This window comes from Cyrtonyx montezumae, unplaced genomic scaffold (genome assembly GCF_038088225.1).
Source record: "Cyrtonyx montezumae isolate F1298 unplaced genomic scaffold, pur_monq_1.0 scaffold_8, whole genome shotgun sequence".
Taxonomy (NCBI): Eukaryota; Metazoa; Chordata; class Aves; order Galliformes; family Odontophoridae; genus Cyrtonyx; species Cyrtonyx montezumae.
In genome coordinates, this window is record NW_027072089.1 from 116,280,207 (window position 1) to 116,304,443 (window position 24,237).

At 34.3% G+C, this 24,237-nt stretch overlaps 1 protein-coding gene across 5 annotated transcripts in view; it reads left to right on the top strand.

Moving 5' to 3' along the window:
• Positions 1-24,237, top strand: part of DGKB (diacylglycerol kinase beta) — a 329,366-nt gene that overhangs the window by 61,281 nt on the left and 243,848 nt on the right. For 3 of the 5 annotated variants that reach the window (XM_065753426.1, XM_065753429.1, XM_065753428.1), the window contains 3 exons: positions 19,106-19,259; positions 20,973-21,008; positions 22,551-22,691. In XM_065753426.1, coding sequence (XP_065609498.1) covers positions 19,106-19,259; positions 20,973-21,008; positions 22,551-22,691 — 331 coding nt within the window. Of the gene's footprint in view, positions 1-1,583; positions 1,605-19,105; positions 19,260-20,972; positions 21,009-22,550; positions 22,692-24,237 lie in introns of all 5 variants that reach the window. The other 2 variants (XM_065753425.1, XM_065753427.1) reach the window with 1 other exon arrangement.

A 24,237-nucleotide genomic window follows, 5' to 3' on the forward strand; every position in this document is an offset into this window, starting at 1 on the left:
CTAAGCATCCTACTTCTGTTTTGTTCTTGTGTTTCGTAGAGGATAACATCATGCTTCTGTTTTAGCTCTTTATTTTCTAAATCATTGTGTCAAAAGTGTTTTAAATATTTGAGTCTCTTCAATATCCTACAAAAAAATGGTGCAAACTTTATACTAATAAAAATGGGGCATAGAGGTATGGCAGATTTTGGAATTTGGCATATTTATGTACTTTAGGAAAAATCTTAAGTTACTTTAAACTTTTTCCAGCTTACCAGGTTGAGGATTTTCTTCTGCTCTGTTGGTCTTTATTGCATTTTTTTTTCCTCACGTGCTGATTTAATAGGACACAAATAGCAAAGGAAAAGCTTTTGATACTTGAGGCTTGTTACCTGAAGCTATGTGACTTGTTTTTCCATTATCTTGTATCTTACTGAATGAATGTTTTTTTTGGGCTTAGTGGAATTGACATGTTTGATTATAAGAAAGTCTTTGTCTACTGTAATAATTTTATTTATGCAGCTTTTACTCTCTGCTAGCTTTCACTGTAAGGTAGATTGCTGAAATTTCTACATATGCTGGTGAACCTCTGTCTTCCCAACTTTTTCTACATCAGTTTCAAATACATAATTTATACTGGGGTTTTATATCTGAGGTAGGATATACAGTTAGCTTAACAACATCCTACAGGAAAGCTGTGATTTATAAATAATTTTTCCATCATGTGATATTTCTCTAAACTAAACTAATTTCAACCATTTCAGGCAAGTGCTGAATAGGCTAGCAAAAAAAGGAAGTGGAGCAAAAGACTGTATCCAAATGGGAAATAATGCACATCCTTTTTGATGCTTCTGTTGGAGTGGACTATAATTTCTTGCTTATGTTTTGAGTTTTTAGGTTTAACCAATGCATGAAGAAAGAGGGGAAGTGTGTACAGATGGACCTTAGCCAGAAAGCTGCAGTTTTGAGATATTAGATGTAGCACATCTGTACTTGGGTCTGGGAAGTGCTCCTGAGTGCCACAAATTGAATCTGGTTAAAAAGAATAAATATAAATGCTCAGAAAGAACACTTAAGCAAAAATTTCCAAGAAGGTTATTAGAGTGAGTACATGGCACGAAGCATAGTCCATAACCATAGTCTGGTCCTACTGGAAAGGTGAAGCCTCAGTTTTAGCAAAATGATTTCAATGTGACAGTAAACATCTGCCACCTGCCAAAATTTTTTCAGTTAGTGTTTATTGTTGCCTTCTTTTTTGATTAAACAATTTCAGTAACAACCATTCTTGGCAACAAAGAATTTTTTCTTTTTCAAAGTACACAGGGCTGAGAGTGACAAATGTATTTAACTCCTTATCTTTTTCTTTGATATCTATTACTTCATGGTTAAAAATAAGTTGCTTACACTCTCTAATCAAAACTAGAATGCTGAGCTGAAACGTTTACTTGACGTATTCGCTAATGCAAGTTAATGATATTTTATCTTCCATCATAAGCCTGTTCATCTACATTACTAACCTTTCAACCAAAAGTCTTTATAATAACTAAGTCTGAGTGTTACTATGCTACACTAACGTCTTCTTTCTTTTATTGCATGCGCTACAGAAACAAGATATACTTAATCAAGTAAGTAATTTTATTTATTTCTCCTTTTGTTATGCATAGAAGCATTATCTTTTATTTTGTAGACTACCATTGTGATGTCATTTATTAATAAATAACCACCCATGGCTACTGCATCAGTTACTAGATAAATAATTAAAGCTGAGAGCAAAGTAATTGTCAGTATAATGATCTAATGTCATCTAATGATGAGATTGACTTTATAGGCTTTGTAAGAGAAAGGGTTACAGAGCTGATTGCCAGCCCAAATATCTACTTCTGAGAGTATATTTAAAAATACAATTTAAAAATGCTAGGAAAGAAGGTCAAATGAACTTTTTATACAGATCTAGTTATTCTTCCTTTATAGCACAGAGGTGTTAAAAGAGCTTTGCTCCGCTTGGGAAAATACAGATGGAAAGTGAGAATAACAGAAAAAATCCAGAGTCTGAAAGTAGTCATTTTGTAGGAACCCCTCTCTTTGTAGTGTCAAAGGTCAGATGAATTTTTGTAACTGTGTACTGTGTTAAGAGTGCTCACGTTAGATAAGCAGAACAACTTTTTTAGTAAGTTGAGAGAGTTACTGCAATGGGTCCTGAAGGAGAAGGCAGTCTGGTTAAAACACGTTCTAGGACCAGTCTTGAGATTAATTTTACTGTTTTCACTAATAATGATTATTGGTTATTTCTTTTTAAATGTTGTTTTTTATTTAAAATCAACTCAGTAAACCAAATTTGGGAATTATTGTCAGAAAAATTTGAATGTTATGCTGGAAAAACTTGATGACATTATGGACTATAAGTGAACAGAAACTGAATGAAATGAAGTAGTGAAGAGCACGTTGCAATGTGCCCTGAAGAGCTGAGTGTGGTAGCTGATCATATGATGACTGCAAAGCACCACCACTGTGGTTTAGTAATGAAGAAGAGAAATATATCACTGAGACATTGCAATAGTATTCATGTGCCCATGGTAGTCTGAGAACAAGACAAGACTTGTAAGGATAGGTGGTGTCTTCAGGCTAATTGAAATAAGTATAAAACTAGTTAGACTTGCACACAGTTTGAAATATGTGTTAAATGAAGGCTTTTTGTGTCATTTCTTCAAGCTATATTTTTGACTGACAGATCATACTAATTTACTGTAATGGTTCTGCCTTTTTATAATACGGAAGTATTATAGGTATTTCTACTGCAAATAAGCAAGCTATAAAAGCTGTATTCTATAAAATGTTACTACAGAGAAGTTGTCTTCCTCCTTTGAACCAGTATTATGTGCCACAAAGTGGGACAGGGTGAAATCAAATTGAAACTAATTTGCAGAAAGGTTAGTGGGATGTGGAGAATTATAAGAAATAAAATGTGTAGGAGAAGCCTGTCCCTCAAATACAGTCATTTGAAAAGCATAACTTATTGTTCTAGCTGCAAAAAACAGTCACCAGCAATGAATCTACACTTCAGATACTGAGAACTTGGTGTTTTTCTGGCTTTCTGAGCAGAGCTTCTAGGGAAAGAGCTTCCAGGATACCTAGAGAATTGGGAAGCTTAGCAGGAGGTGATACTGGCAGCCTGTCTATGAGACTGATTTTTGTGCAAGTTGTTGAGGACACTGAGGTGTTAAGATGTTTCAAATAGATAATTTTTTGCAAAACTATTCAGTGTTGAACATTTTTGATATTTAGTGGTCCCTCTGTCTCCTTTCTTATTCTGTGCCTACAAGTCTACCTTACCCTCCTTGGCATCTTACTTACTTTTTATACTTCCTCTCTCTCTGACTTAAGCTCCTATTTTTATTTTTTCCTTAAATAGGAATGGAAAAGTGTTTTCCTGTGTTTTTGATAGTAATAAAACTCCGCAAAAAATCAAGGAAGATACTGCATTTTCATTAATTCTTTACCCAGGATTTTCCATAGTATTTTTGTTCTGATAAGTATTTTATAAATTAAGGTCTAGTAGATACAGCTGTTGCACACAATAGTTAGCATAAACTGATTACAGATGGTCAACTGTGCGATATGCCAGTGGTGCAATCTTGTGAACTGTAATATAACAATCCTAGTTCTATAAGATTTATTCCATACTTAGGGAAAAAAAAAAGTACTTGTAAATATCTCTAAGGAAGGAGGAGTGACTCTAATCAGTGTTTATTAGATTTTAAGGCGTATCCATATTTATGTATTATTGCACTTGTGATAGGGAGGCATGCATGTGAATCCTTTAGTTGGTGAAAGAGAGGAGAACCATTTACTTCCCCATTGCATGTAACAAGCACTCTGAAATCGCTTTATTAGTAAAGTACTTTAAGTTATGCACATAATCGCTTTCTAAGAGACAGAGAAAACAAGGTTCAAGCTCTTTTCTCTTTTAAAATATGGTGATGATGAAAGATGGTTGCAATTTCACATTCCTTTGAGATGGGTTCTCATTTGATGACTGATGAATTCAAATCACTCATATTGAACATGAAGAGAAGTAGGTTTCTTCTTGCAGGCAGACTTATTTCTGTTACATCTAAAATTAATAGATGACAATTTAGGAAGTTAGCTAGAATTAGTGTTATCAAAAATTAGTAAATATTTCAGAATTGCTTTTGTCAGGGTGTTGTAACATTTACATGTGCAACCTGCTTGTAGGAAGCCTGTTTTGCACAAGAGTTGGATTCAATCTATAGAGTATTAGTCTGGAGAAAAGGAAGGAGGCTCAGGGGTGACCTTATTGCTCTCTGCAACTACCTGAAGGGAGGCTGAGGTGAGTTGGAGGGTGGTCTCTTCGTCCATGTAACTAGCAATAGGGCTAGTGGGAATGGCCTCAAGTTACACCAGGAGAGATTCAGGTTGGATGTTAGGACATAATTCTCCAAGAGAGAGTGGTCAGGCACTGGAATGGGCTGCATGAGGGAGTGGTTGAGTTGCTGATGTTGGAGATATTCAAGAAACATGAGGGACATGGTTTAGTGGGAAATATTGGTGATAGGTGGATGGTTGGACTGGATGATCTTAGAATCACCAAGGTTGAAAAAGACCTCTATGATTCTAAATACACATCTTGCATATCTCTGTAATGTTGGCCATGCTTCTTGTCTATCACTGTATATATATGAGTTAAAGTTAAGAACGAAGTAGCAGAGGAGAGAGATTTGACATTGACTAATGTGTATTTGACTAATTTGCCAGAAACAAACAAATACCTCATTGAAACACAAATAAGGCTATTTTTTTAATAATAAAATGTGGAAATTCTCTATTTCATTTATAACAGTAGGAATTCTGAAGGTACCAAATTGGTGTTTAGTTGTAGGTAAGAAAGGACTTGTATGGTGCTTGTACAATGCTTATGTTATCTGGTCAGACATGCAGCAGGTCTAGTTTACTCTCCTATAAATGGTATTATCTAGAAATTATGGATAAATCTACCTCAACTGTAAATGCATTTAATTTAATATGTGTTTACTCAGGCTGAATTAGCAAAGACTGATTAAAGTGCTTTACCCAGGCTATTTAATTATGACATTTTAACTGTTTTTCATTGAGTACGAAGTGTTCCTCTGTTATAGTTTTGTAATGTTTAAAATTTATTCATATTTTGAGGATATCTAGATGCTGTTTATGAAGCTTCACAGATAAACAAAATATAAGAAAAACTCTTAATCACGACTACTTATGAGTTAATTAACAAATGGAAATTATTTGGATTCTTCTCATGCAGTGTGAGTGTTATTGCAAGCATTAACCTGAAAATATATATAATTGAGTAGATAACAGTGCCCTTTTTTATTATTTCTCTCTGTGCCATACTTTTAAATTCAAATGAGGATATGCAAAAACTTAATTCAACTTACAGAGCAACATTTTCCCAAATGCTGTAGATTTACTCTATAGTGATTAAAAGCTGTTGCCAACTAGAATTAGATACTTTAAATATTCTTGTACGATTGTCTATCTGAAGTGAAAAGTCACAGGCTCAGATTGCATAAATCTCAGCAAATATTATTCTAGGATTCAGTGTTTTAGTCTGAAGTATGACATCTTCCCTATTTTTCTTAAACTCTTTAGTTATTATTTTTAGTATGAATTTTTGTATGCATTGCAGATGGACATACACACTGAAACACATGTAATTGTTTGCTAAAGAAAATCTGCTGTTAGTGAGTTTTTATTTTTTCTTAGCTGGATGTAAAACTAGGATGACACTGCAGTGTCTGAATATGTTTCAGATTTATTTTAATAATTAGCATCAACTTTAATAATGAGAAAATATGCTACAAATCTTCTCATTTTAATATAATTTTAGAAAGACATGCTTGCTGCTCTCAAATATTACGAATTACTTGGTTTTGATGGGAGATGTGAAGGAAAGATTTTGCCAGTTATATATGTATTGATTTAATCAAAATATTATTTGTCCAGGTGGAGTGTTTGATAGAAGCATGGTCTGAGAACAGAACCTCACTCATAAGCTTTCATGTTGATAGCAATTTAGATGCTTCTTTATCTAAGGAATAAATTCATTTGATTACCAGCACTTATATAACACTATCATGTCAAAATATGTTAAGTGCTTAGATCATTAAAAATCAGTTTGAATTTCTGCCATGTGAACATTAGCAATATATTTTAAACAACAAAAAATTTTGTGTTTTTCTGGCAAAAGTCACATTTCAGTATGTCAGAATCAGTGAATTTTCAAAACTTGGTAGAGCTTTACCATTGCTTCTCACAGCTACTCCCATAATTGTCTCTAATGCACTCACATCCATGAAGTTTGCAATTGTCATAACATTGTGTGTGACTCAAAGGCCCTGTAACATCATTCCTTTCTCAACAGTTTATTTATGAATTATTGGGTCTATATAAACGGTTTGAAAATAAATCATAATTAAGGGAATCCTTGCACAAGCAAAAATACCCAGAGATTTTACGGTCAGCAGATCAAACTGATTACATTTTATGCCCTTTTTGGAGATATGGTAACATACTAGAAGGTAATTAGTTGGAAAGTACATCTGTTTTCAAATTCTCTGAAATGTTCTTTTTTCTCTTTCTTTTCTTTTTCTTCCTTTTGCTTTCAGGATGGTGAGCAGAGTTGCTTATGTTGAAATGTTTTTATTTTTATTTTTGGAAATTTCAAGGGACGAAAGGACCATAAATATGGTATTTTCAAAGAATTTCTGGGTGGAGATATGATGTAGTGTTTGAAATTATCTTGTTTCAATCAATATGATTTGTGTGGTAGTGAGGAATAAAAGTTTTTAAATCTAGCTCGCATCCCTTGGCCCACCCACAGTGGTAGCATTTTTGTTGAAATTTGTATTGGTAAGTTGTCTCCTTACAACTTTTGAAGGGGGGGCAAATGTAGTATAAATTATCTTCCTTCTACATATCAGCCATTTTCTTTTCAGAGTTGAATCTTGAGACCAAAGCAATTACTTTTTCTAATTATTTGCTCTCTTCAAATATTTCATATAGTAGGAGTTCAGATATCCCATACCACATTTAAAATATCTGAATTGTATTCTTTATACATGATGCAAAATTCAATTTACTTGTGTATATCCAATTTTTCCCTGAGAATCAATATTTTGTACATTCTGAATATCAGGATATACTGAGATACGATGTCTTAACAATGGAGAGTTCCGTGTATATCATCACAGACTACATATAAATGTGTAAACCTTCATAATACTGACACTTACAGCTATATCTTACATCTCTGTGTACCCCTGATAATTCACCAATTACAAATCCTATTTGACCAACCTAGTGGACTTCTATGATTGCATCAATGAATCAGTGGACAAAGGAAGAGCCACTGATGTCATCTATCTGGACTTCAGTAAGGCCTTTGACACAGGAAGATGGGGATTTGATGGGTGGACCGTTCAATGAACAAAGAATTGGCTGCAGGATTGAGTCTGGAGAGAGGTGGTCAATGTCTCAGTGCCTGAATGGAGATCAGGGATTGAGTGGTGTACTCCAGGGGTCAGTGCTGGAGTCACTACTCCTTAATATCTTCATAAGTGGTATTGATAGTGGGGTCAAGTGCACCCCCAGCAAGTTTATTGATTACACTAAGCTGTGGTGTGCAGTTGATACACTATAGAGTGATGGATTGGCATCCAGAGGTATCTAGATAGACTTGAGCAGTGGGCCCAAGTGAACCTCATGATGAATGACAAATCCAAATGTGAGATCCTGCACCTGGGTTGAAGCAACCGCCAGTATTACTAATACAAGCTCAGAGATGACAGGATTGAGCGCAGCCCTACCGAAAAAGACCTGGGTGTACGGATGGTTAGGAAGCTGGACATGAGCCAGCGATGTGTCTTTGCAGTCTAGAAAGCCAACTGTATCCAGGGCTGCATAATAAGTAGTGTGGCTAGAATGCTGACAGAGGTGATCCTGCCCCTTTGTTCTGCACTGGTGAGGCCTCACCTGGAGTATGGCATCCAGATGTGGAGTCCTCAGTGCGTGGACCTGTTGGAGCACATCTAGAATGGGCCACAAAAATGATCCATGGAATGGAATGACTCTCCTATGAGGACAGGCTGAGGGAGCTGGGACTGTTTCAGCCTGGAAAAGTCTCTGAAATGACCTGATAGTAGCCTTTTGGAATCTAATTGCATGTTATAATTGCTGTAGGACAAAGTCAGGTTTGCATGGCATTGCATTTCCTTTTTTTTTTTTTTTTATTAGTCTCTGCCCACTCCTCATCTCCTCATCAGATCTATCATTTCTGCACTGAGGTGATGGAACAAGAGATGAGTTGCTGCAGCTGGCTTGCATCACCTTGATAATTTTCATCCTGGAATGAAAAATTTGGGGTGTTTTGGTTACTAAAAAAGAGAAAAAAATTAATTCCAAGGGTGTGAATTCAATAGTCATATGCTTTGTACCTGATAAGAGCTAGGAGGCCAGTGAAAACTGTTGACTGTATGTCAGACTGGCTTGGAGTTTCTTCTACATTCTTGCTTGTAAACTCAGTATCTCCAAGTGTGTGTTTCTCCAACTTTCACCAATTCAGATTTTTACTAATTGATCAATTAGGAGAAATTTTGTAGCATCATCACTTATAAGGAAGTAGGATGCCATTTTCTGTATCATCTGTTACTTGTCCATGTCTATTTTTAGCAGAACATGAATGGAAAATGCTTAACAGACTTCTCTGAACTGAAACGCTCAGAGATAGTCCTAGGCTTTCAGTTAGCCAGTATACATCTTTAACTCAAATTTTACATCCTTCTCAGCTAGGGATACCAATGGAGTTCATCCTCTCCCCCTGAGCATACAAGATGTTAGAAGTCATTTCTAGACAGAATGGAATATTTGAGTCGTAAATATAGCCTGTTGTAGCTGAAATCAGCAGATCAGAGGGCTGCTCTGTCTCTTGTTTTTAGATGAGTATTGGTCCATATATATATCTATATATATATTATATATATAGGCCTATGTAAATAAAATACAAAATAAATATAAATATGAATACAAACATATATACATATAAAACAAAATTATGAAGCACCTGAAATTCTGTTGTTTTTTTCTTACAGCACAGTCATAGCTTCCATTTTAATGCTAGCACTTGGAAACCAGTCCTCCAATTCCTGTTTTCCCTGTGATTCAGAGATTCATCATCTATGAACCAGTATTAAATTAGTGTAATGTATTTATCACTGTGTGCTTGAGGAGAAACAGAACACATTTATCATGGTAATTAGAATTTTTTAAGCCTATTAAGCTTAGCCTGTCTTTCATTTCTTTTTCCTTGGAGTCTCGTGTATACAAGACACTTGAAACTGAGGAGTAGGAATAACTCTGAAATATTCCAGGGATGTATAGGGCTAGAAAGTGAAGTAGGATATATGTATGCTTTTCTGGTGTTTATATGGTAAAAATATTTGCATCACGTATTTGTGTAAAATGCGTACCTGCAAAAAATATCTGTATGGTCATGATAGCACTATAGAAAGTAAGTTTATTATCAGATTTTTAATATTCCATGTAGTAACAGAAGACTAAAATTGCAGATTATTTTAAGATAAATTTTTGATACTTTTTTCCCATATTTTTTACATGTGCATTTTCAGATTTGAGCATTACTTAGTCAATGTGATCAATGTGATGCTGGAAATACTCTTGAAAAAGGTAGTTTTTTTTTTTTTTTTCCTGACAGCTTTAATCTCTTGGTAGCTTTCAACTCTCTGCAGTCAAGATTCTTTAGTAACATTTCTTTTCTATTTAAATGATTGTCATTCATTTGCATGTGTCTTTTTATGTATGCTTTCTGTTATTCATAGGATTTCTTATGGCACGTTGAAAAGGACATGTTAATTATCACAGGTCAGGCAAACAAATTTTCTTCACAATTTGTTTTTTTAACTCATTGCATTAGAAATTCAGGAAAACACATAAATACATTTTTCTTAAAGCCATTACAGAGATTTCCTGGAGGTTTTAGAAGCTGGGGAAGAGAGAAATACAATACTTCCTAGATACTCATGTAGTAGGATTGTAAGATTCTATGAAGGGATGCTATTGCAGATCAGTCCTTCCACTGAATTCAAATTATTTATTATAATGCAAAAAAAAACCTTCTTTTACCTGTCCTATCACCATCTTACTTACAAGTGTATGGTAGCTGCTGCAAGTAAGTTATGTTTAGATATGACTGGTATTTATAATGTGTCCAAATCCGATGTCTGTAGCTCATTTCTAGCCTTTTTCCAGGCCAAAAATACTTGCCTGCATGCTCCTCTTAGGCTGCTGGCAAAATTAAGTTAAAAATATAAAGGAGAAATTCTGCGGAAACAGGTGACAGCAAGTTTGGTAGAAGGGTTTGGTACTCATTGCTGCTTCCACACTGCTCCCTCTGTTCCAGCCTGGTTCGTATTTTGTCCAGTTTGCATCATCGCTCTCTCTAGATCTTCAGTTTAGACAGAACTGTCAGTATTCAGTATTACTTTTTGCAGCTACCACTTTTGCATATATATAGTGTTTTACTTTTGTGTTCTTATAGTCTGTGATATCTGTAATCTATTTCAATGTGTTGCTTGAGTAATTGTTCTTTATTATCTAAATCCAAGAATATTTTTATGAGGAAAATTGTTGTTTCTATTTTATCCTGTTTTTGAAGGGCTGTTTGATGGAAGGAAATTCTTCTAAGTGGTGGGAGTTGGTGGCCCCAGTCCTCATTGTTTTTGTTTGTAGCTTACTGGTAAAGTGAAGAATGCCATAAACTGAGAAGGAAAATCCAACCCCAGTGTACTGGTTCAGTATGTGTTCTTTAAAAAGAAAAACAACTGAAAACAAAGATCCAGAAAAATCAGCCTATATTTGCTTAGTTGGATATTATAACAGGAAAGCTCTCATGGTATAAGACTGGTTAGTCTGTTTGCCATAACACCACTTTAGAAACTGTTGTTCTTAAACACAAGAAAGTAATAGTAATTTGCTCTGATAGAGCTTTCTGTAAATGATCCATTCATGCACCAGCATAGCAAAGCAAAACAAAACTGTGTTTTGGGCTAACGCGTCTGCCAAAAATTTAATTGTTAAATATATATGCAATATTTGAAATATCAAATTGTATTACTAGTGGTGCTGAATGACCTCTTCAGGCAAACTCCATCTGTTATTTGCTGCTTTGTTTCATAAACAATATATGTTTATGTATGTGGATAACTTCATTTATATATGCAATGTTTATTTCAGCATACATAATTCTACTTGGAGAAGGATTAACACCTGACTATGATAATTACAGTTTTAAGAAATAAAAAAAAAACATCATCTCAGCCACTTTCTATAAAATTTACCTAGACACCTTAAATTCTTCCATGTGTTTTAGAAGTGCTGTTGTTATGGATGGAACCTTTTGGTACCTTTTCTGATAAATCTTCCTGACCAGCCAGACTACTTTCTCAACTGAAGGACTAAGGCAATAATTTGTTCAGAAAAAAAAAAAAAAGAGAGAGAGAGAAACAACAATCCTTAAAAAAAGAACAGAAACCCAGAGAACTTACAGGCTGCTGCGACTCATCTTTGTGCCTTGGAAGACGATGAAGCAGATTCTTCTGGAAGCTGTGATAAGTCACATGAAAGATGCAGAAGTGATCTGAAACAGCCAGCTTGGATTCACCAAGGGTGGATCATGCCTGATAAATCAAGTGGTCTTCTATGATGAAGTGACAGCATTAGTGGACAAAGGATGTGCAGCTAATGTCATCTACATGGATGTAGATTGTGCAAGGCCTTTGACATGGTCCTCCATCACATACTTATCTTCGACTTGGGAGATTGATTTGAAGGCTGAACTATTTGATGGATAAAGAATTGGTTGAATGGTCACAGCCAGAGGGTTGTGGTCAGAGCTGTGTGTCCAGGTAGAGATCACTCATGAGTGGTGTCCCCTAGGCATCCATTTTGGAACCAATTTTGTCAACATCTTTATTAACAATTTAGACATCAGCAAACTTGCTGATGACATCAAGCTAATAGGTGTGGCTGATACAGTAGAAGGAAGGGATGCCTTCCAGGGGGACGTAATCTTTAAAAGTAGGCCCACAAGTGAGGTTCAATAGGGCAAGTGCAGGGTATTGCATGAGTCAAGGCAATCCCAGATACATGTACAGGCTATGAGATGAACTCATTGAGAGCAGCCTTGTGTAAAAGGAGGTGGACAGAAAGGTGGACACATGCCAGCAGTGTGTGCTTGTAGCTCAGAAAGCCAACTGAATACTGGGCTGCATCAAATGAGGGGTGACAAGCAGTGCAAGGGAGGTCATGTCCCCCTCTGCTCTGCCCTTATGAATCATCATCTGAGGTACAGCATGCATGGGGCTCCCAGCACAAAAATGGTGTGCAGCTGTGGGAGTGAATCCAGAGGAAGGCCGCAAAAATGTTCAAAGATCTCCACTGAAAAAAGTTTGAGGGAGCTGTGCTTGTTCCGCCTGGAGAAGGACCTGGGGAAACTTCATTTCAGCCTTCCAGTCCTTCAGGGAAGCTTATAAACAGGAGGAAGTCCGAGTTTTTATGCAGTTGGGTAGTGATAGGACAAGGGGGAAGAGTTTTAAAATAGAAGAGAGAATACTTAGGTTATGTTAGGTGGATATGTTTTTACTTAGAGAATGGTGAGGCACTGGAAGAGTCTGCCTAGAGAAGCTGTGGATGCCCCATTCCTGGAGATGTTTAAGGCCAGACTGGATGGGGCTTTGGGCTGCCTGATCTAATGGCTGGAACCCTGCCTGTGGCAGTGGGGTTGGAACTAAAAAGTCTTTGGGATCCCTTTCAAACTAAGCCACTTTATGAATTTTGCCAGTGAATATTTACTAACTTCTTGTAATGCATGCTATTTTTATTTATTTTTTTTCTCTCAATGAACCTTCATCTCTTTTCTTAATTTTGTATGCTCTCTAATAAAGGAAATATGAACTTTTCCTGGCAAAGAAAGGAAATGAATTAGGGTATCTTAAAATACAGGGGCTACTTACATGAATAATTTCCTTCCCACTGGTAGGAAAACATGTAACTTCTGCTATCCTTTCAGAATGAATAGTTATCTTCACTGATTTGGGTGTAGCATCCCTTTTTTTTTAGATTTATTTTTGGTGAACGTTTATAACAAGACGTGAAAACACATGAGGGCTGCTCCAGAAAGTAACGCCTCCTGTTTTGTTATGTTGGCCCATGATGTCAGAAGCAGCTGTTGGTAGTATGGCTATAGAGGCTGAGTGTTCTTGCTGATATTTCATCACGTTTTATTGCCAAGTGACAGATGGTGGCAAAGGGGCATTCTGCTAGAATGATATCTGACATGGAAGTGAGTTTGAAGAGAAGGTCCTGAATTTCTTCACACAGGAAAATATTACACCCCTTGATATTCATTGACACATGTTGAATGTTAATGGAAAGCAAACAGTGGATGTGAGCACAGTGAGGTGGTAGATGGTGCATTTCAGCAGTAGCAAATAGCAACATTACAGACAAGCTGTGTTCTGGACAGTCGCAAACATATGTCACACCACATAATGGAAAGCATCTTGATTAGCTTATCCACATAAATTCATTAATGGTGGTGCCTATGTTGAAAGAGTGTTTTGTATCTGAGAATTTGGCTATCAAATAATGTTATTGTGCTTGTTGTATTTGTTGTAGTTTCCATGAAAACAAATATAAGTCATTACTTGTGGAGTAAATTAAGATTCTTCAATTGTCTTAAATGTGAGGTGAGCTCTGAAGTTGTGTGAAAATTGTTATATTTTTGTTCGCATTCATAAACAGTTTTGTGGAATTTTTAGGTAAAATATTAAAGTTTTATGAAGTATGAGTGGTTTATGGATTAATAGCTCATGAAATACTCTCTTCAGGATCCTAATGAGAATAAGAGCATCAATATCCAAATATAGGCATCTTAGTTCTTTTTCTAAGTTCACATATCTTGTTCTCATTAGTCTATAATTAGCTGCTTGGTTTTATAGTTATAAAATTGAATAAGATGTTACTAAGTGTGCTCAGTGCTGTGAAGTAGAAGTCATACCTCATCACGGTGCATTAATGAATGGGCACAGTTAATAAAGGCGTGAAAGACGCCCTAGAATGCCTTCATCTGTAAATCTGTCATGTCACATAGAGGCAAATCCAGATACTTTCATTCAGCAGTAGGTCATTTAGAACTCATTATAAACTTCGCTTTGCTTCTTTTTTGTCAGTCCATTGTATGGATTTGTATTGGGGAGGAACTTGCAGAACAATACCTATGGATTAAGTGCTTGTTGGTAGTTTGATATTGGCATTAGTTTTTTAAATTTTGTGGATGGTTAATTAAATGTTATGGATTGTCTCTGACAATTTGTCACATTAAAAAGATGTGTATTTTTAATTTTTCTCTGCCTTAAGTCATAGTGACTCCAATTTAGTATTTTCTACCAGAAAAGCTAAAAGTCATCAGTGTTTGACATGTTTATTTACTGCAAAGATTTTAAAATTAATGTGTGCAGTTTTATTTCCTCCTTCTGTCCTTTTTCTTTTTCCCCAGGGTGGACATATGCTTTGATTTTGAATTTTACAATAATTGGAAACAGTGATAAAAATGTATGAATGGAAAAGGATCAATACAGAACCTGTTCTTAAGTGTAGTAATAAAATTAATTTTTATGTGGGTGATATATTTTAAATTAGCATCACCTTGATGATCTTTTGTATTTGTACTTTTCTGGACTTGTATCAAAATATTTCAGTACTAAAAAAAATTCATTAGTTGAACATTGCTATAAAGCTACAATGTTTTACAAATTATGAAGATTTGTATAGTTTTACTTTGTACAGTTTTTTTTAAATTTATTTTAAGAGGTAGGCAATGATGTTCCAGTAAACGTGGCAAATCAGTTATTTATGAGATAGAGTAGGATTTCGTTATGTGTAATTACACACCTGCCTTTTTGTGGCCTTCTTACAAAGCATTAGGTGCTCTTTTTTATTTGTATCAGAGCTAAAATAGAACAAGTTTATTTTCCTCATAAAATTTAGGCCAAAATGATTTGGAAGTTCTTTCATGTTCCTCTACATATTGGCTGCTTTGACTGTGTCCTTCTTTATCCCCTGCACCTTGTTTTACTGAAAATGTTCTTAAAGTTCCTAAACTTGTGACCATAATCTCCCAACATCCTCTTTTCTCCTGTGAAATGGAATTAATTAATGTGTGTCAGGTTAATTGTAGTCAATTTAGTACATCTGTGCATGCTCTCATTCTCTCATTTGGGATGCATGATGGAAAATACTTTCCAAAATGCTAAAACCTGCTTTCAGAGGTTCATTTGAATTCAGCTGGAGCTTCTGGAAGCCAACCAACTGTTGAGAATTAAGCAATTATCATGCATGCTTAAGAAAACAACATCCACGATTATATCTTATACATTGTTCTGATATTATTGATGGGAACTAGTTAATTAATGCTTATGAATTCTTCAAAAGCAATAAATTATTTTCAAATTGCAGTAAGGTATACAAAATCTTCTTTTTCCCTACTTTCTGGTTCCCAAAGCAATGTGTGGCCCCTTTGGTGAGGAGAAAGTATACTTAGCAATTAGAGAGAGGCTATTTCCTTACATAGGCATTTTCATAGTTTTATACAGTAAAATTTCATGAGGAAAAAATAAAGCTGCCATATGACTGCAGAAAAGGAAAGTTATAATATTGTGTGTTGTACCTCTCTTCTGTGAAAGTTTAAGTTAGGCTGAGATTCAGCAAATGTTTTCACATCTTTAAATGTTCTGTTCTAATTGAATTGTACTCAGTACTTAAAAAAGGTGATAGTGCTCCATCTATATGAGTCTTCCACAGTGGTCTTAACAGGACTTCTTTTAAGTAATTAATATTATTTTTTTTCTGCTGTTTTATAATTGTGTATTTCCATGTGAGAGATGATAGAGAAAACACTGACAGTGTTTTAAGGTGATCCCTCCTTGAAAAATCTCCCCTTTTTTATTTGTGAACTTGATGGATAATCTAAACTACTACTAGCTGATACAGACTAGCTCAGTTCTGCTCTGTACACTAGAGACATTTACAAAAACAAAAATTTTCAAATGTGGCTGTGGTACCTGTTATTTTCTATTAGGGTAATCTTCTCTGAGTACACTGGTGATCTTGAAGGTACCATGGAGTATTAAAATCAAGGGTTTTGTCTTTTTTAATATAGAAAATTACCTTACTGCAAGGATCTGTTCATAGGCCTTCCTAAGGCAGGACTGTTGTACATTCATTTGGTACAGCTTGTGTTTTTTTCCAGCTCTATTTTGGACAATTATAAACATTTCTGATGTGTTTTTAAATCACTTACCAGCTCCTGGCTGAACATGCAGCTTCATTTGAAAACTTTTGGATATACAACATCTGATTTGTTTTATGAACCTTGCTGTTTAAATGGAAGGAAGTATGAGAGAGCAGGGAACGAAGCACTTTCAGTTGAAGAAATCTAATTGTAAAACAACTTTTTAGAACAACCACTTTCTTTTCTCCTTTGCTATGCACCATAATCACTGGCAGCGAGTGTCAAATACAGTAAGATGATGTGACAACCAAGTCATAGTATCTATTGTCTTCCATGGCTAGAAAATACGTTTGGAATGCTTGCTTTGGAGGACATGAGGATAAATACTTGTCTAAACATCTTTAGAAAATAATGAAAAGTTTAAATCCCTTTCAGAAAATCCCTTTCAGAAATAGAGTAATCAGGAAGAACAAAGTACAACAATTTAACCTTATTTATTAACTCATATCTCTACCCAGGCACAGTTCTAAGCATATAAATGGAAAAATGTGGCATGAGAGATTTAGTTATTACTGTCACCTTGGTGAACTAATATAAATGAGACAGCAGTTTAGAAATCTTAGATAGCTATAACCTCAAGGAATATTTTTAGCAGTCATATATACAGACAGGGAAAATAATAATAAAGCGTTATGTAATGCAACGATATTTTGTAAGTCCATACAGAAACCTTAGCTAATTGGATTGTAATTTGTTTCTCTATTTCTCTTTTTCACTTGGTTATTCCTCCTTATATGTAATGTAATGAAAGAGGTAACAAACACATAGTTCGTGAACAACATAACAAAATAATTTCAGGTTATTAAAGTCAATTGCTTTAGTGATTGGTGTATTTGTTATGCTTGCAGATTAAAAAAAAAAATCATATCACATAAACTAATGACCTTGGTTGCTAATACATATAATACATATCCTTTTGCTACTGTTTTTTTTTTTTTCTTCTTAATAAACAAAGAAGTGACTTTATATAAATAAAAAACAAAACCAAAGCTTAAAGCATATCTGGAACAGTGTATGACTTATCAAGTTACAAGGTAGTGACCGAAACTCTATGATGATAATGTACTCTGTGTCCAAGATTGATAACATTCAGCTACTCCATGTCCAAGCTGATTATTTCCATTTTTAGCCTTGTGGTGGCCATTTGTTTTTCATTTTCTTCTATTTTTGTGTTCAGTAAATAAGAGTTCTATTGGCTTCACTCAGTTTCTTTACCAAATGAGGTGTTCTAGGTCAGAAGGTGAGCTCATTTGCCAAGTTTGTATTTCCAATAGTGATTTGCACAAGATCAAATTTTGCAATATGTGTTGTTAGTCTCTAGTAAGTAGATATATGCATCTAAAACATTACCTCAGGGCAGGTAGGTGTTTGTCTCATTGGGAAACACCTTATTACATGTAGGAATAAATTTTGTCTTGTCCAAAATAAAAAATAAAATATAAGAACTAGGAGGAGAGAGGGAGAGAAATCACTGATCCAAAGATTTGAAATAATTTTTAGTGACTTTAATATAATTTATACTGTGACTCAGATCCTGAAGTCACAGAGACACTGTGAAAATCTATTTTCCATTTTCCTTTCCTGGCATCATTTCAAGTCTTGCTAAATCTTTTCTTTCCTACGGCCGTATTCACTGTACTGAACAAAAGGGGTTGAACTAATGTTTTCCAATGGACAAGAGCAGAATTTTTCCCAAGCACAGGGAGTTTTCAACAACTTAATTCTGTGAAATAGTATGGCTTTCTCTTTCAACTATTCAAAGATGAAAAGTTGCTAAAGTTACTTACTCTCTGAACTAAATTGAAAGACAGCAATATTTTATATTTTATTGATTAACAAGTGATAAGCTTTTTTATTAAAATCATACATGTAACTGAGTAGCATCATTAATACGTATGCAAGTGTGTCACATTAATTCACAGATAATAGGGAAACTGTCATGATATTTTATACGTTTCCCACTGCCTTTATTTTTAGGGGTTTTGTATTGGCAGGATAAAATGGGATCATAGTGCTTTATATTCATGTTACTACTCAAAACAGATAATACTGCCTTACCATACCAGGTAGAAATAATCAAAGAATCATTTTCCTGCCAAAAGCAAAACCAAATTAAACTAAGTGAAAAATGTTTCAATGGAAACCTGTCCCCTGTACAACCCCCCAAAGATTTGTGCAGTTTCTACACTCTCATTTTACTGTTAGAGTTGATTTGTTCCTCTTTGACAAATACTGGCAAACTATTTTGCCACCTAGAAAAGACAGGTGTCCTTCAGTTGCCTGAATTTGGCAACTAGAAATACCCTGCTTATTGTCTGATAATCATGAGAAAAGATAAGAATTAGTATGTGCATCACCATGAGTTCCATAGCCACCTTTGGTTGTGGTTCTGTATGTACTGTTAAATTACTGTAATCAAGATAGTCAAGGGTGGCACTTAGTTTTGGGATCTTTGGAGAAATGCTCTGAATTTACTATTGACTGCCTTACCCTATATTCTAGGCAACTGAATGAATGCAGTGGATTCCCAAAGTAATAAGTAAATAATTGGTCACTTCAGGACCAAGTATGAGGCTGTATCTTCAGAAATCAGTATTTTTGAAGATAGTCTAAAATATTTGCTAACAGAATGTTATCTGATGCATTAGTTTGAAAGTGTTAAAAAGGAAACAATTCCTACTGTATTTTTTTCCCCTCTAGACAATTGATTTAGAGGGATTCAAGCTGTTCATGAAGACTTTTCTGGAGGCAGATCTACCTGATGATTTCACTGAGCATCTTTTTACATCATTTAGCAACAAAATCTCTCACTGCAGCCCATTAATAAAAAACAAACCCCAACTCCTTTCTGGAGGTAAGTAATAAAATCAAAGTAATATGTGAATTGAAAGTTGCATACTCCTGCCACTTACTTTCTAGTAGTGATAAATATGTAGAATTATATACTACATGCACTTCTTTTTTGTTCTGATATTAATTGGATAACCTAACTCAGTCATGAACAAGAATTATTGTGAAGAGAAATGCACATTTAATGGTTTCATCTTTTTAATTCATGGTTATGATGCAGCTGAGGCACCAAGTGGATGGTCTTTGTTATATTATTGCTAATCAAATTGCTATGGCTACTGCTGACTACTATAAACACTTAAAAACCTTCAGAGCCTCATGCAGGAGCTTCTGACGAGCCCTGCGGTTCCTCTATCTGATTATGGCTGCTTCTCTTAATTATTATGATGCTGCTCTTAGTAATCTTAAGTACTTATTATTAACTGATTTTAAATATTTTAAAATTTTTATGCCCTCTAACAGTTAGTAGTAATTGTTTTATCCAATATAAGAACTATGTTTTTAATACAGCATAAACTTTTCATGCTTCATTATATGTTTTTATGAACTATGATCTTAAGTGCAGATGACAATGTGTTAAAATAATTCCAGGCGGAATAGTGTTTTAAAACTTTCTACTTGGAAAGCTTTACAAAACTTTACATTAATACTTGGAGAATAACTTTAATATTATTATCCTAACTTGAAAACTTTGATTTGGCACAGTACTAATTTGGGAACTCTGTCAAAATTAAGTAGCTAAAAGTAGAAGCTAGACTAATTTAAAGAAATAGATTTCATATTCTGAACAGCTGGGATAATCAAGCATTTAGAACATTTTACCAAATGGTTTGATGGGTTCTTAATTGCCTGAATTCTTCATATTAAGATTAGGTGTCTTCAAATTGCAACTTGTACAGAAACTGTGAATTTGGTACAAATGCTATTGGCTAAAATGTTAACTAATGTGCTGCAGCTACTAAGCTCTAGATTTCTATAGATGTCTTAGTGTGCAATATTAATTATGTGCTTCCAGGTATCGCCCTCTCAATCTGGCCTTGTTTTTGGTTTTGGCATGTACCATTTCTCTCTGGTACATTTGATTCTTAGACGTAGTTAAAAAAAAAAAAAAGTCATTTCTTCTGTTAAAACTATATTCTAAGTTTCTTACTATGGTGTTAACTCCTAAATTTTTTCTCCATCACTCACTTTTTCTATTTAGTAGTTCATTTTCATCTTCATTTTAGTGATTTTCCATATGTATATTGTATAATGCCAGAAGGGATAGCTGATAAATTGCTATATCCAAAGTATCTTTGGAGAGACAGTGCACTTTATCTCATGCAAGAGTTATTGTTATTTGTGCCTGAAAATATGCTCTTCATAAAGGCAATTCAATTGATTGAAATTTAAAGTAGATTTTTTTTTTTAATAATTTGAAGCATTTAAAGTGAAAAAGTAGTCATTTGTTACATGGTCATACACAAATGGAAATTACAGAAAGCTTTATTTTAGGATGTCTAGTAATCTTTAAATGGTGGGAAAAAAAAAGAAAAAAAAAACCAACCTGATTATACTGAGACGTAAATTTGTCAGATATATTTGACATCTCCTGGAAATGAATAAGGAACACAAGAGCTACAGAAGATCACAGGCAGGGTTCATAAATCTCTCCATACCCGTTTTTCATTTAGTGTCTCCCAGTCCACTCATGTCTGTTTGTAAATTGTATTTTCAGTTAAAGTATCTGAAGAGAGATGGAAACAGATGCCAGGTAAGCATCAGTGCTGCTGGTCTGTATGGTATCCACCTTGCTTCCACTTCTGATTGTGATTTGATTTGTTCCTTGAAGCTGGTCATAATCCAAAATTTACCTTAAAGCTTATGTATCGTTTTCATTTGGATTTCAGTGGTGGGTGAGGCTATGCAATTTTAAGATGGTGGGTCTCAGATTTATAGTAACATTTATTTTGTGTGTAATATTCATATGAATTATATGTGTAAACTGTGTGATTAAAGATAGCATCTTAATTGAATAACATTTTATGCTATGTTAATTTCAATCTTACTGACACTTACTCTTCTAGTAGAACACTGTTTAATTAAATCTGGTTGATTTTTTTTTCATTTAAATATTCACACTCAATGTTTGTTATCTGCCTGAAAACACGAACGTGAACCTCACTCAAATTTTACTACTTGCATGCCAATTTGCTCTTGATTTTCTTTTTTGAACATCTATACCTTGGTAGATCTTTGAAAATTTGTAGATGGTAATGAACATTTTAAATGTGAAAATAGAAAAGAAAAATGAAACAACCCACCTGAATTCCATTTCCATTTGCAGCAGTGATTAATTAGTCTGAGACAAATGATTGCAAGAAATTATGTATGGAGGTATAGGTATACATAACATTTTTCTGGATTGAATATGAAAAATATTTAAGCAAAGTTGACACCTTTTTATAGATTTTTTATAGCATCACTAAGGTCAGTGGAAAATGTAAAAAACTTGTACAGAAAATTTGTTATTGCTTTCTCTGTGTAGTCCTATTCTTCCCTTATTATTCTCTGATTATTATTAGTCCTGCACATTTAAGTCATGTCCTCAGGATCAGCCATGTTACTGTGTTCTCAAAATGAAAGGTTTGGCACTGTTGAAATTTTTCATCCAAGTAGTAGTACACTGCACCTGTTCTTGATCATGACATCTGAGCAATTATGACTGTTACTTAAGTTCTGTGTATATTTCATAATATTCTGTGGTCGGGTTTTCAACATTATAAATACATGTTGCTGTGACGCACTACTAACTGTGTTTGGGGGAATATTACACATTTGAGTTTTTTCAGAGTATTTTGTGTCACTAAAACATCTTTAAATGTTACATCTGAAAACAATCTAATTAGATAAAACTTTTATAAGCCCTAAGAAAGGAATACAGAGTTGGGCAGGGATTGCTTTGATACTTAATTTAACATGTATATACCATGTAATAAGAATATTCACCAAAACTATTTTATAGTAAAATATCAGGTCAGTACAAATGAGAAAACAGGGATGCCATTCCATGCTTGATTTATTTTTTTTATAGTTTGCTTCACCTGTGTGCTATTTTAAAACCCCGCTCTCTTTTTAATTCTGCCTCTCCTGGATAAACTATGAATGTAAATTGTTCAAAATTTTACAGTTTGATTTAAATTAAGAATTCATCTATGACTCAAAAATGTATGTATGCTTGTACATACAAGTTGTGGGTTGTATTCTCTGCTTCTATCCTACATTAAGTGTAACAAAGGGTGTATTTTATTTCCAGGTCTTAGACTTAACAAAGGCACCTCTTCATCTCGACCTCCTACACCTGCAAACTTGAATTTACCAGATGTGATCCAGCTGAAAGATATTGTTTGTTATTTATCACTGCTAGAAAGAGGAAGACCTGAAGACAAGCTAGAATGTATGTGTTGATTTGTTGTTGTTGTTGTTTTAAACATATACTTACTTTTATATATTCATTTCTTATCAGGGAAAACTAATCAAAAATTATGTTAAAAACAAATGAAATGCATTGTAGATGCTGAGAGAGATGAAAGTGATGAATAATCTGGAGAAAATGAACTAATTCAGACAAAGAGTAGTTGCTAATATGGTCTTTGAAATCTGTAATTAGTGAATACAAGAAATAAATAAATAATCCAAGTCAATACTACTGTTGGCAGTGCAATGAACTTTAGATTCTGGGAGGTAGAATTAATTAGATTTTTGAATTAGGGGCCTCATTCATTAAAGCCAAAAATCTCTTATCTGCTCTTTGATCTGTAAATGAGAGAGGGAAAAAAAAAAAAAAAAGTGTTTCTCCTTCATGGAATTTTAGAAGCTAATTTTCTAGAGAGGTAAACAATCAAAGTTATTCTTGAGATCAGTTATATTTTAATATACAGAACTATAGGATCAGGTTTCAATACTGTATGGAAAGCAAATATTTAGTATGATAGGAAACAGTGAGCTGCTGGAGCAAGAAATTGATTACAAGGTTACTTGACCATATGTTTTTGAAGTACCCTGATGATTTGCTTATCTGTACTTAAGTTACAATTAAAATTACGTACTGTAAGTTCATTGATGAAAATTATAGGAAGTCAGCCCTAAATTTGATGATAATATTTGTATATTCTATTATAAAAATATGAAGCTATATTTTTCAATGTGCATTTTGAACACAAGCAAATGGTAACTAGGATTCTAGGACTGATTTCAGCTGACTGTATGGTAACTGTTTCACCGTGTAGTTATTCATGCAGACTGTATCAGAGCTGTTAAGAACTCTATGCACAAAGCAGAACATGAAATGAAGAGCAAGTGCCTCCTCTGGTGTCAGAAACTGGTACAATGAAATAAGGGAGGGAGATGGAGAGATGGGAGATTATTCTAATGTAGGGAACAGTGCACAAATATTCCTCAGCAGGAACTTCACAGGCAAAAGATTGTGTGACTTATGAGCTAAAGCCTGGTCTAATAAACTTACTGTAAATACATATTAAATATATTTGATATTATATGGATTTATTGCATGAATTAAATCCATATAACCTTGCATATATTTAATTAAAGATATGGTGATTATATGAATTAAGTATATTGCATAGATTGATATACTATTCTGTCATCTGGAGTTAAAATGTACTATATATTGTCACTTTTTGGTGTATAATTTTGTACTACACCATACCATTTGTATGCAGATTTCCCTATTGATTTTAGCTGAATCTTCCTTAGAAATTAATGGTATTGTTTATAACTATAGTATATAGTATAGTATATTAGTTATAACTCTTTGTCTGAAATAATTGCGTAATAGTAGGCAGCAGAGTAAAATTAGAATTAGCTTCAGTGGAGTGAAGAAAAAAGAAATATTCCAGATTTGCCAAAATTAATATCAATACTAATCTAAAATCTGCAATTTTCTTTTGAAAAAATAGCTAAGTGTTAGGTTCAGGACAAGT